The following is a 12,292-nucleotide window of genomic DNA, read 5'->3' on the forward strand; positions in this document are numbered from 1 at the left end:
CATGCATTAAAGAATACCACATTTATTTTTTCTAACATCAGAGCACACAAAGGTATGAGCCAATAGTATCCATTCTCCTCTCTATACAGCTCACTGGATACACTGATGCCATACAACAGACACATGAACCTTCTCTAAGGGCTTGTTTACACGAGCGTGTTATTCGTCCGTGCGACGCGCGTGATTTTCACGCGTGTCGTACGGACCTATAATAGTCTATGGGGCCGTGCAGACAGTCCGTGAATTTTGTGCAACGTGAGTCCGTTGCAAAAAAACTCACGACATGTTCTATATTGGTGCGCTGTTTGCGCATCACGCACCCATTGAAGTCAATGGGTGCGTGAAAACCACGCATGTCACATGGAAGCACTTCCGTGTGAACAGCGTGATTCGCGCAACAGCAGTGAAAAGGATGAATGAAAACAGAAAAGCACCACGTGCTTTTCCATTTACAAACATCCAAACGGAGTGTCATAATGATGGCGGCTGCGCAAAAATCACACAGCCGTGCATCATATGGTGATGACACACGGAGCTGTTAAGTGCCTTTTGCGCACCCAAACTGCCGCGTTTTTTGCGTGCGCAAAACGCACACGCTCGTGTAAACGAGGCCTCAGAGTAAGTTTTGTTCCCATCTGCATCAGGGCTCCGTTCAGAAGTTCCGTCTGAGCTTTCCGTCAGAACGGAACCCTGACTGAAACAAACAGAAATCATTGGTTTCCGTTTGAATCATGATTGATTTCTATGGTGACGGATCCAGTGCAAATGGTTTCCGTTTGTCTCCGTTGTGCAAGGGCTCAGTCATTCCCTGACGCAGATGTTAACGAAGCCTAAGACAAATACTTGAAGTCTAAAAGTCAAACAGGGGGAGGTATCTAAACTGGTGCAATGGAAAAGTGGCATAGTTGCAAATGGTAACAAATCAGATTGGAAAATAAAAGCAACAAAGTGTCTGAAAATTCATAAATGGAATCTGATTGGCTGCCATGGGCAACAACTCCACTTTTCCTTTGCACCAGTTTTGATATTTGTCCCGCTTTAAATATGTAGACGGCTATTCTATAAGAAACTTAGTCAGTCAATCTTGGAGTAAAAATATTAGACAGATGGTGAAAATCTGCATTGCTGGAAATGTACATAGCCTGGGAGGAGAATACATTTGTTTAACTTTCCTAAGAATCAATTGAGGCAAATGGTTAACTCTCCAAAGATGGTTTAAAGGTTCCCCCACACTTGTCACTAAACCCTATAGGAGATAAAGTCATATTATAATTCCACAGTCTGGAGGCCTCTTGTGAATATGAGTCACCCGCACATAGAAAGAGTAGGATTCAAACCAATAACAATTAAAAAGTAACTGTGTGAATGCCGAGCGCAAGCAACATTTGAAAGCCTTAAACTAAAACCATATACAAAATAGATTGAAATATAAAACTGTAGAGAAGGAACTGAAAAAATCACTGGGATACAAGTCATCAAAAGCAAATCTTCTCCCATGTAAAGTCTATAGTTGATGTCAAAAATACTGCCTGCATGTGACAATATATTAAGTATAATAAGCCTCATAAAGCAAATAAATATTTTTATCTCCCTTAAAAATCTCACAGTTAGGAGCAGGACGAGGGAGATAGCGGTCAGAGGGACAATCGATGCCACCATCATGCTGGAGGTCAGGGACGGTGTGCGTTGGGGGTTTAAATCCTGAAGGGTCTATATCCCATTTCAACACGTACAAGCTGTGCAATGGTTCTTACTTTTCAGGGGAAACACAGTGTAAGTTAAAAGATGGTATTCTATTCTGATGTAATATATGTGCAAATCTGTGCGCCTCATGTTTCTTTTGTCATCATAACTAGTGGACAACTACATTTTTACTTTTGTTAGCTATATATGCTTGACTGAACGGTCATATGCCTTCTCCCCGCTATATTGTTTGAATACATTGTTATGACGGCTTCATTGGATGTTTCTAAAACTTTAAGAATACTTGAAAATAGCTGCTATGGGCACCAAGACAGCATGTCCCACGTCTGCCCACAGTAGGTTTGCAGGGAAGAGTTAAATCCCCATTGTTGCACTTTAGAATCAAAAAGCAGAATACCGGAGCCACTCCTGGCAGCCTACATTTTGTGAATGGACAAGTTAGGATCTGTTCAAATCACGTTTTTGGCCTGCATTTATCGTGCAAGCCTGGAAAGTACCCGATGTACACACGAAAAGTATCCATAGGGCTTCAATAGCCAGACAGAGGCAAAAAGATTGTTCTTCTGGCCTCTGTCGAGTACGTCGTTAAAGGGGTTATGCGGGGACCAAAAATCATTAGCAGTGCACTCACTGCAGTATATGAGTACACTCGCTAATATACAATCTGGTCCCCCGTCGTGCGGATTCTGAGATTTTCATAGTTTTTTTATTTTTAATTAGACTTCCGGTCCCCCGGCAGCGCTATATTTGCACAGCGTTCTTTGATGGCGATACAACTCTTCATCATGTGCCCAACCCTGTTGTACTCCATGTACAAGCAGGAGCAGTAGTACAGCAAGTACATGGAGTACAACGGGGTTGGCCACATGATGAAGAGTTGTATTGTCATCAAAGAAGGCTGTGCAACTAGACTTCCAGTCCCCCGGCAGCGCTATAAAAATAAATAAATATGAAAATCGCAGAATCAGCACGACGGGGGACCAGAATGTATATTAGCGAGTGTACCCACATACTGCAGTGAAAGCACTGCTAATAATTTTTGGTCCCCACATAACCCCTTTAAATCTTTTTATATATGGAATCGCATAGGAGACTACAGTATTCCACACAACGGGATCCCGCAAAAAAAAGGACATGTGCTGACAGACATATGTTGCAAACTACACAATATCTCTAGTGCAGCAGTGAGGAATAATTTTTTATTTTCTTTACAAGTGGTATAGATTTCTGCCATAACATTATATTAGGGAACTGATAAAACAAATTTCCTTACACACTGCCACCCAATGTTTGAGTTTGACAAAAACAACTGGTCTGGAAGAGGTATGTCTACATGTATAAGCGGGACACGAACTATTAAGTATGTCATGTTTTGCTATTGTTCCCTCATATCTGACACTTTAGGCTGTGTGGAATGACTGACATATAGAACATATATGTGGGTAATACTAGCAGCTCCTTTTAATAGGTTACACATTGAAAACTCCTCCGCTTTTAAATCAAAATAACAAAGTCGACCCCAAAATGGGAAGTCCTTCCCAAAATGTAACATCCTGCCCCCACAGCCAGCACACCAAAGCTGTCCTTATGCCAGGACAAATTCCAGGAGTCAGGCAGCCAATGGTGGAGACTAAGGGCCAGTTCACACAGAGTTTTTTGACACGTTGTTTGACTCGGAAAAGGGGCAAAAAAAACCGGCCGAAAATGGCTCCCATTGATTTCAACGGAAGGCGGATGTGTTTTTTTTACCGCGAGCGGGAAAAACCTCTCGTAGTAAAAAGAAGCATCATGCCCTATCTTTGGGCGTTTACGCTTCTGACTTCCCATTGACATCAATGGGCGGCAGAGAAAGCGTATTTCGCTGAGTTTTTTGCCCGTAGCACTCAATGGGCGTGTGCGAAAAACGCTGCGAAAATTGCGGCAAACGGCGTCCAGGAAGGTCAAAATCTGCCTCAAAATCCCAAAATGTGTTCCGAGTGACGGTCGTGTCTTCCGTCGCTCGCTCCCTGCTCCTCACAGTGCAAAGTGCATGTGAGGAGGAGGGTATTTTTCTGCTCCCTGTAGGAGCGGAATCCCCAATCCCTGGCCACAGCTATGGCAATGCTGTGGCCGGAGATTGGGGATTCCGCTCCAGGAGTATTCCCCGACTTCACTGTCCACATATGGACACAGTGACGTCAGGGGCTTCTGAAGCGGAATCCCCGACGCTTTGGCCAGTGTTTCCGCTCCAGGAGAAGTCCCTGACTTCACTGTCCATATATGCAGGGCGCTGTGCGGCATTACCTGCAGGGCGCTGTGTGGCATTACCTACAAGGGGGGATATGTGGCACTACCTATAGAGGGCAGAGTGTGGCATTATCTAGAGGGAAGTGTATGGCAAATAAATTACAAATTAAATTCATCCGTTTTTAAAACTGACAGGGAAAAAAAACTGATGCAAAACGGGTCAAAATTGGCCATTAAAAACTGAAACGCAGCCCGGATTTCCACAGGTCCCAGGTAGGATAAGTGTGGAGAACGGTGAGCACATGCAAGCAGCAGTGCCGTCTGTCTTAAAGTGGACACAGAGGGCAGCAAGTCGAGGACCTCGTGGTTGATGTTGCTAAGGACGCCGCTGTATGAGCGGGGAGCGATATAACCAAGCAACGGTGCCGTCTGCGTCACAATGAAGACAGAAGATGGCGGACTGAGGACCCTTCGGTAAGTATTCCTCTGGGTGGTGATACAAGCAGCCTCAATGACTCACCCTATTTGGGACTTGTGGAATTACGGTGAAGTGTGGAGAACGTTGAGCAAATGCGCCAGTGAACCCAAATGATTCATAAAGGCGGCTGCGGGCTACACGGATATGTCTAGGACCAAGCACGTGTCAAGGTTAGTATTAGACAAGATAACAGATTATTGCAGATGATAGTGAAGCGGACATCGGACCAACTAAAAACGTGATTTAAAGACCCGACGCACGTTTGGCCGGCATTTCCGGCTTCTTCTAGGTGGGTACGATCTACAAAGGTGCTGCGATTTACGGGTGGGGGTGGGGGTGCACTCTACAAGGTAGGCGGGAGGTGCTGCCATCTACAAGGGAGGGTGCGATCTACAAGGTGGGGTATGATCTACATGAGGGCGGGGGTGCTATCTGCTAGTGTGTGCTATCTGCAAGGGGGTGTGGCACTGCCTACATGGGCACTGTGGCACTATAATGGGAGTGGCACTATCACTACATGTGGGCACTGTGGAACAGTCACTACATGTGGGAACTATCCATCTTTTTTTTTTTTTTTAACGGCCATGAAAGACAGACTGGAAATGGATGAGAATTTGGAGACACGGATACAAAATGGAAATGAAAAACTGAATCCGGCAATGTCAGAGTCCGGCTGAGGTGGTGACGGGTAGTGAGGGATGTTAGTGCACGCAGCGCATCATTGATTATAGATACTGTTGACCTGTTCCTGCCGGGGAGCACCGAAGTTATAATCAATTAGATACTTTATTTTTTCATAAATACAAATTGGAAAAATGTCTATTTGCAGAGGTTAACATTTCAGAAGTTACACACAATAATTCTAGCAATATATGTTAAAAAGTTATTTATATAAAGAAAATGTATTCAATTATCTCTTATTTTTTTCTGTTTATTTAACAGTAATACCAAGAAAAATCGAGATTCAAATAAAAAAATCGACAAAAAAGTGTTGAAAAAAAAAATCTAAATTTTATTTTTTTGCAAAATCGCCCAGTCTTACTTACAACTAATAATAAACCTCTCCCAGGGTATATAAAAATGTAACCCCTTTTTTCCCATCACTATCTGGATACTAAAGTCTGGAGTCTGCAGTCATCCATTCCTTCCTCATACAAAATCAAATATTTACCTCCTCACAAATTATTTCTGTAGAAAATGGCCATGACACAGAGATGCACGTTAAGTGGACCCTCTATTGTAAAATAATAGCAGCAGCGGGCTGGGAGAGAAGACAGAGCTGTCTGCAGTGTAACTTGGAAGACAATCTATGCAATTACCACACAGAAAGGCGCTGTGATACAGGGTCCCTGCGAGACACGTCACAGGACTGTCACCTCAGTCACCACTACATACTTCACCCGTCTACTGCTCACCCTCCCGCTTCTGCGGCATTTAACCAATGAGTGATATATTGACACTTGTGCTTGTACCAATGAATCCCAGAGCGCCCTATGTCACACACCAAGCAGCTATGGTAACTAGTCAACACAAGAGTTCTTCAGTTACCAAAATCCCTAACACATTGAAGGAGAACATTATTATCTGTATACAGGAATTAGGGACTCCGCAGAGTTAATCAGCATTTCCTGTCTGATCAGACAATTTTTATTATAATTTCTATTTATTATAATTTAAATATTTTGGTACTTGGTTTTTAAAAATGAAAAGAAAATCCTTTTACAGAGATTGAATTAAAAAAGTAGTGCATAACCCAAGACCCTTTTTTAAAAAAAAAGCAAAAACCTTTAAAACTTATTTTGCATATAACCTTAGGGTGCAACTTCTCTGTGCAAAAAAAGAATAAAAAAAGAATAAATCAGAAATCTAGCCATCTGTCCAGAGATCCCTGAATCGCTAGTCCGCTTCCTGACTTTCCAACAGAGCTGCAGGGGACGTATGTATTCTAGTCAGCTGATCTATCACAGCCGAAATGGTAAATTCTCAACTTTACCAAGGCATTAACCCATTAGTGACCAGCCTCCTTTAGGCCCTAATGACCAAGCTATTTTTTTTAGTTTTTCTATAGTCGCATTCAAAGAGCTATAACTTTTTTATTTTTCCCTTGACATGGCTGTATGAGGACTTGTTTTATGCGGGATTAGTTGTACATTTCAATGGCACCAGTTTGGTGTACATATCATTTTTGGATTAACTTTTATTTGGGGGAGAACAGAAAAAAAAACAAATTCCGCCATAGTTTTATGCGTTTTAAATTGAAGTTGACGCCGTTCACTGTGCGGCGTAAATAACATGTTACCTTTATTCTATGGGTCGGTACGATTACGGCGATACCACATATGTAGAGATTTTTTATATTTTACGACTTTTGCACAATAAAAACACCTGAACTAAAAGTATTTGTATTTGCATCGTCGCTTTCCAAGAGCCGTAATTTTTTTATTCTTCCATCAATGTAGTAATTTTTTGGGCTTGTATATTGCGGGACAAGACGTCGTTTTGATCAGTACTGTTTTGGGGTACATGGGACTTATGGATTAACCTTTATTATGCCTTTTTGGGGGGCAAAGGGAAAAAAATAGCAATTTTCGCCACTGTGTTTCTTGTTTTTTTTTTTACGGTGTTTACCTTGCAATTTAAATTACAAATTAACCAGTGGTGTAACTACCGCGGTAGCAGCTGTGGCGGCTGCTACGGGGCCCGGGGCTTGAGGGGGCCTGTGCCGCCAGCCGACACGCCCCCCCCATATGCCCGGTGGCGCCACTAGCAGCCGCGTTATGGCTGCTACAGCAGTAGCACCGTTACTATGGGGCCCGCGCTGCCGAGTCCAAAACAAGTATGGGTCAGGCGACACAGGCCCTCTCATGCCTGTAGGCGTCGCTAGCACGGGAGGGGGCATGTTTCGTGCCCGACCATTCAGCGCTTTACAATGACACTGATTGGCTAGCGGTGCGATGACGTCATCGCTTTGCTTCCATACTTGAAAGGCGCTGATTGACGGGGCAAGTCATTGGACGACGCTCGTTCAGCTCCTGCAGACCCGCTCAGAAGAGAGCAGATCTGCATCGCCAGCTAACAGAAACGGGATCATGTGAGTATGTTTCGGTTTTTTTTCTCATAAAACTGTTAATGGCATTATCTATAGTGGGGGCTCTATCTACAGGGGGGGGTCGTCTATATGTGGACAACTATATACAGGGGGAGTCTATATGTGGGGATGTGGAGCACTAGCTACAGGGGGGTCTATATGTGGGACACTATATACAGGGGTGCGTTACCTGTGGGGCACTAGCAACAGGGTGGCTATATGTAGGGCACGATCTACAGAGGTGGGCTATACGTGGAGCACTGCCGATATCCTGAAGAGTCACATAGTCCTGACTCCAAACCCAACTTTCCATGTTTGAGTGACCTCTCCCTGGCTGATACAACTTTCTCGGAAGGGGGGGGGGGGGGGTTGTCTGGCACTATACACAAAGGGGGAGCTGTGTGGCACTATACATAACGGGGAGCTGTATGGCACTATTTACAAGGGGGAGGCCTGTGGCGCAATCTACAGGGGTCTGTGTGTGGCACTTTCTACTAAGGGGGGCTTTGCTGCACTTTCTACTAAGGGGGGGGCTGTGTGGCACTATATACAAGGGAGACGGGCTGTGTGGCACTATATACAGTGGGAGCTGTGTAGCACTATATACAGTGGGGGCTTTATGGCAATATCTACAGGGGGGCTGTATGGCACATTCTGCAGGGGGGCACTATTTATAAGGGGGGCTGCTTGTGGCACCCGGGGGGGGCACCGGTCAAGCGTTTGCTATGGGGCCCAGTCTTTCCTAGTTACGCCCCTGATATTAACTTTGTTTTGGTAATTACAATTGTGGCGATACCATATATATGTACTTTTATTTGTCTTCTACACTTTTACTAAATAAAACCACTTTTTATGGAAAAAAAATGGATTTATTTTTTTGCTGTAATTTTTATTTCACATTTTTATTTTATTAGTCCCACTAGGGGACTTTACTATGCGAGCTTTAGAGCGCTGCTATAATGCTTTGGTACACTCCATATACCAGAGCATTATTGCCTGTCAGTGTAACGTATAACCAGAGGCACGTCCTAATAGGCATATGCCCAGGGCAGACCTGGGGGCTTTTATCAGACCCCCGGCTGCCATGACACACCATCGGAGGCCAGTGATTCCATTTGCGGGCCGCTGATGGGTGACAGAAGGAGCGCCCTCCCTCTGTAAATGAGTTAAATGCGCAGTCGCTATTGACGGTGGCATTTAACGGGTTAAGCGGCCGCGATTGAAGTAAACTTCGATCGCGGCCGTTGGAGCAGAAGCCCGGCTGTTATTAGACAGCCGAGCACCCGCTCCAAACTGCACGGGATACCCGTGCAGGACTTCGACTGGGCCGCCGTGAAAAGGCGGCGGCCTAGCCTAAGGCCCCTTAGTGACCACCAATACGTCTTTTCCCGGCGGTCACTAAGGGGATAACCCTTTCCCGCTGCCACCATTTTTCAGATTTTCACTTTCGTTTTCCTACCCACCTTCCAAAAGCCATAACTTTTTTATTTTTCCATCAATATTGCCATATGAGGCTTCATGCACACGACCGTAGAATTCATCCGTAATTACGGACCCATTCACTTCTATTGCCCACAGACGCCTTCCCGTATATTTACAGGAAAGTGTGCGTGATGCAGAAAGGCTCCGCAAAAGATAGGACAGGTCTTATTTTTTGCTGTTTACGGACCGTGCTCCAATATTTTATATGGGAGCATGGCCCACAAACACTGGCGGGGGTCCGTGCCTGCAATCACGGACCATGACTACGGGCACGGTTGTGTGCATGGGGCCTGAGGGCTTGTTTTTTGTCAGAGGAGTTGTTTTTCACGGCACCATTTATTGTACCATATAATGTAGTGGGAAACTCAAAAAAACACATTTGTGCAGTGGAATAGGAAAAAAACAGCGATTCCTCAATATTTTGGGGGGGTTTTGTAATTCTGCCATTCACCATACAGTACAAACAGCATGTGAACTTTATTTAGTCAATACGATTAAGGTGATACCAAATTTATATAGTTTTTTTTTATGTTTTACTACTTTTACTAGGGAAAAAATAATTGAGTTTTGTCGCCATATCCTTTTTATATTTCCGTCAATTGAGCATTATGAGGGCTTATTTTTTGTGGGGCGAGCTTTAGTTTCAATTGGTACCATTTTGGGGTACACAAGACTTTTTTTTTTTTAGCACTTTTGATTACATTTTTTTCCTGGGAGATAAAGTGACCAAAGAACAGAGATTCTGACGTTTTCATTCTTTCCAGTGTTCACCGTGCGGACTAAATAATGATATATTCAAATAGTTCAGGCTTTTACAGATGCGCCGATACCAGTTATGTTAGTTGTTTTTACATTGTGCTTGGAGGGAAATGGAAAAGAGGGGGGGGGGGGTTTGAATTAGTAATCTTTTTTTATATATTACATTTTTTCTTACTGTATTTTACTTTTTTTTTTTTACTTGTCCCCCTAGGGGACATGAACCAGCGATCGTTGGATCGCTTGCATGATATACTGCAATACTAATTTATTGCAGTATATCGTTATACTAACACTCTTCTACGAAGCCTTGCCAGAGGCAGAGCTTCATAGGAGTACAAAGATGGAAGACCTGGGGCCTTCATCAGGCCCCTACCGTATGCCAACCAATGGCAGCCCACGATCGTGTTTTTCACATCCGAGGTGCACCTGTGCGGGACGCGTTATCAGGGATCCCCCATAGACTAGAGTCTATGGATGGATGCGTGAAGTGCAAAAAAATAGGAGACTTCTCATGCTTCGTTGAAACAACGTGAACGGCCCCATTGAAATACATTGTTTTATCGGGCGTCACACGGATGTGATACACGCTGGTCTACATGAGCCCCAAGTTATGAACTTAGATGTGATAGTTTACAGGTGGATCCTGCGTGTCAGACAAGCAGGACCCGCTGTTTCTGAACCAGTCAGGTACACGAGACTGACTGATTCAGTGAATAGCGCTAGATATAGCTGCTCTGTATTGAGAATACAGAGCAGCTGTATCTAAAAAAAGAAGGTAAGAAAATGTATTTGTAAAGTTGAACCAAACACACGGCTACACCTTTTTTTTAAATTTAGAAAAAAAAATTGCCTTTCAAAAGGTGTCCATAGCCTTTAACGGGTTAAATGAGCGGGAACGCGCTTGAGCAGAATCGCACTTGTTACACTGGTATCGGCCGTAAGATATGGAGCAGTATAGTGCAACACATCCCCCTTGTAGATACTGCCATACTCCCCCCCCCCCCCATAGTAGATAGAGCCAGACACCTCCCTGTAGATAGTGCCACACCCCCCTTCTAGTTAAAGCCACACAGCCCTCCTGTAGATATTGCCGCACTCACCCCCGGTGCCAGACCCCCCCCCATGTAGATAGTGCCACATGCACCCCCCTGTAGATAGCGCCATTAGGGCTCCCTCTAGGAGTGGAATCCCCGGCCAGAGTGCCGGCAACGCTCCGGCTAGGGATGCCGCTCCAGGAGGAGCCCCAGACGTCATTGGACACATGCCCCGCCTGACCCCCCCCCCCCCCCTCCCCCCTGTAGCTAAGCCCCTGAGCAGAACTGAAGAGACCATACATCTCCATGTACCAGATGCCGGTAAACATCCGAGTCATGGAGTTAACAAATGTCCTGATTAGGTGCAGGGGGTGACTAGATATGCAGCTGCTCATCTTCTCACCCCTGTGGTAGGGAAACCCCTCCCCTAAAGTGACAGATTCAGAGAGAGGTGACAACATAAAAAAGCACAATGAATGAAGGATTTGTCAATTATCTTCATTCATCGTGCTGTACACGCCAAGCAACGGACACACGACTTCTTATATATGATGTGAACGAGATCCAGGTGGACTAAACGTCATAAATAATATTGTTACAAATATCTTTGTATTTGAATATAGCCATATGCATTGACTACCGCTATATGTGAATTCTGAAATAAATATTTACTGTATAAGGAACCTTTAGCTCTTTGAATAGTACTCAATGTATGAAATTGTATCACAATATCTGGATAAAGTAGTCTGCACCAGACGTTTTCAGCCTTTTGTGCATTACTCTTACATTAAAACAAGCAGTCGACCTTCACACAAGGCGTCTTACCTGATTTTTGCACTTGCATTATTTTGCTGTAGACAGCATCCGAAGCCTCTATGAGTGTCCGGCTGGCCTGTATAAACTGAAAGGAATAGACAGTGCAGTCAGGCATAGCAATCCTACTTACAGAAAATTATTGTATTGTTCCTCAAAAAAAATCTTTTAATTAAACTACTTGTACACTCAGAGAATGCGGCAAGTTCAACGCAAATAACCGAGAGAGAAAATGAAAAGTCAGGATACTATTAGTATATAGAAACACATAGGCAGGAACATATATAAAAACAGGAGGATCGCCTGACATAGTTGTATGAAACAGAGAGAGTTACAGTATTTCCTTGAGAGCACGAGGCTACTGAAGCTTGTACTCTATGGCCCGGATAACTTGCTGTATGTCCCAAAAAGCATGAGATAGGTTGGTGGATGAACTGACCCCCCCCCCCTTCCCTGACCACTGTCACTACAAAATTGGTGGTTCAGTGATGAGGCAGCAGTGAAAGTGCACATATGTGCTCCACAGCCCAGACAGATGACTACGCGCCCCCAGCTGAAGTCTCTGTGATCAGATTAGGTGAAAGATGTGGCACTGTGGCTTGTACAGATATAAACACCACTGAACCTGGCACTTATATGAAAATGTAGTTGTCCCTCATGGCTAGTAACAAAATGTAAATGCATGGGTCTATGATAACGACCCCCATC

The 12,292-nt window shown here is 44.2% G+C and overlaps 1 protein-coding gene across 2 annotated transcripts in view; it reads right to left on the minus strand.

Annotated features, from left to right (window-relative positions):
- Positions 1–12,292, minus strand: part of LOC142666080 (inactive phospholipase C-like protein 2) — a 76,099-nt gene that overhangs the window by 19,266 nt on the left and 44,541 nt on the right. For both annotated transcript variants that reach the window (XM_075845973.1, XM_075845974.1), the window contains exon 4: positions 11,597–11,672. In XM_075845973.1, coding sequence (XP_075702088.1) covers positions 11,597–11,672 — 76 coding nt within the window. The remainder of the gene's footprint in view (positions 1–11,596; positions 11,673–12,292) is intronic.

This window comes from Rhinoderma darwinii, chromosome 13, assembly GCF_050947455.1.
Source record: "Rhinoderma darwinii isolate aRhiDar2 chromosome 13, aRhiDar2.hap1, whole genome shotgun sequence".
Classification (NCBI taxonomy): domain Eukaryota; kingdom Metazoa; phylum Chordata; class Amphibia; order Anura; family Rhinodermatidae; genus Rhinoderma; species Rhinoderma darwinii.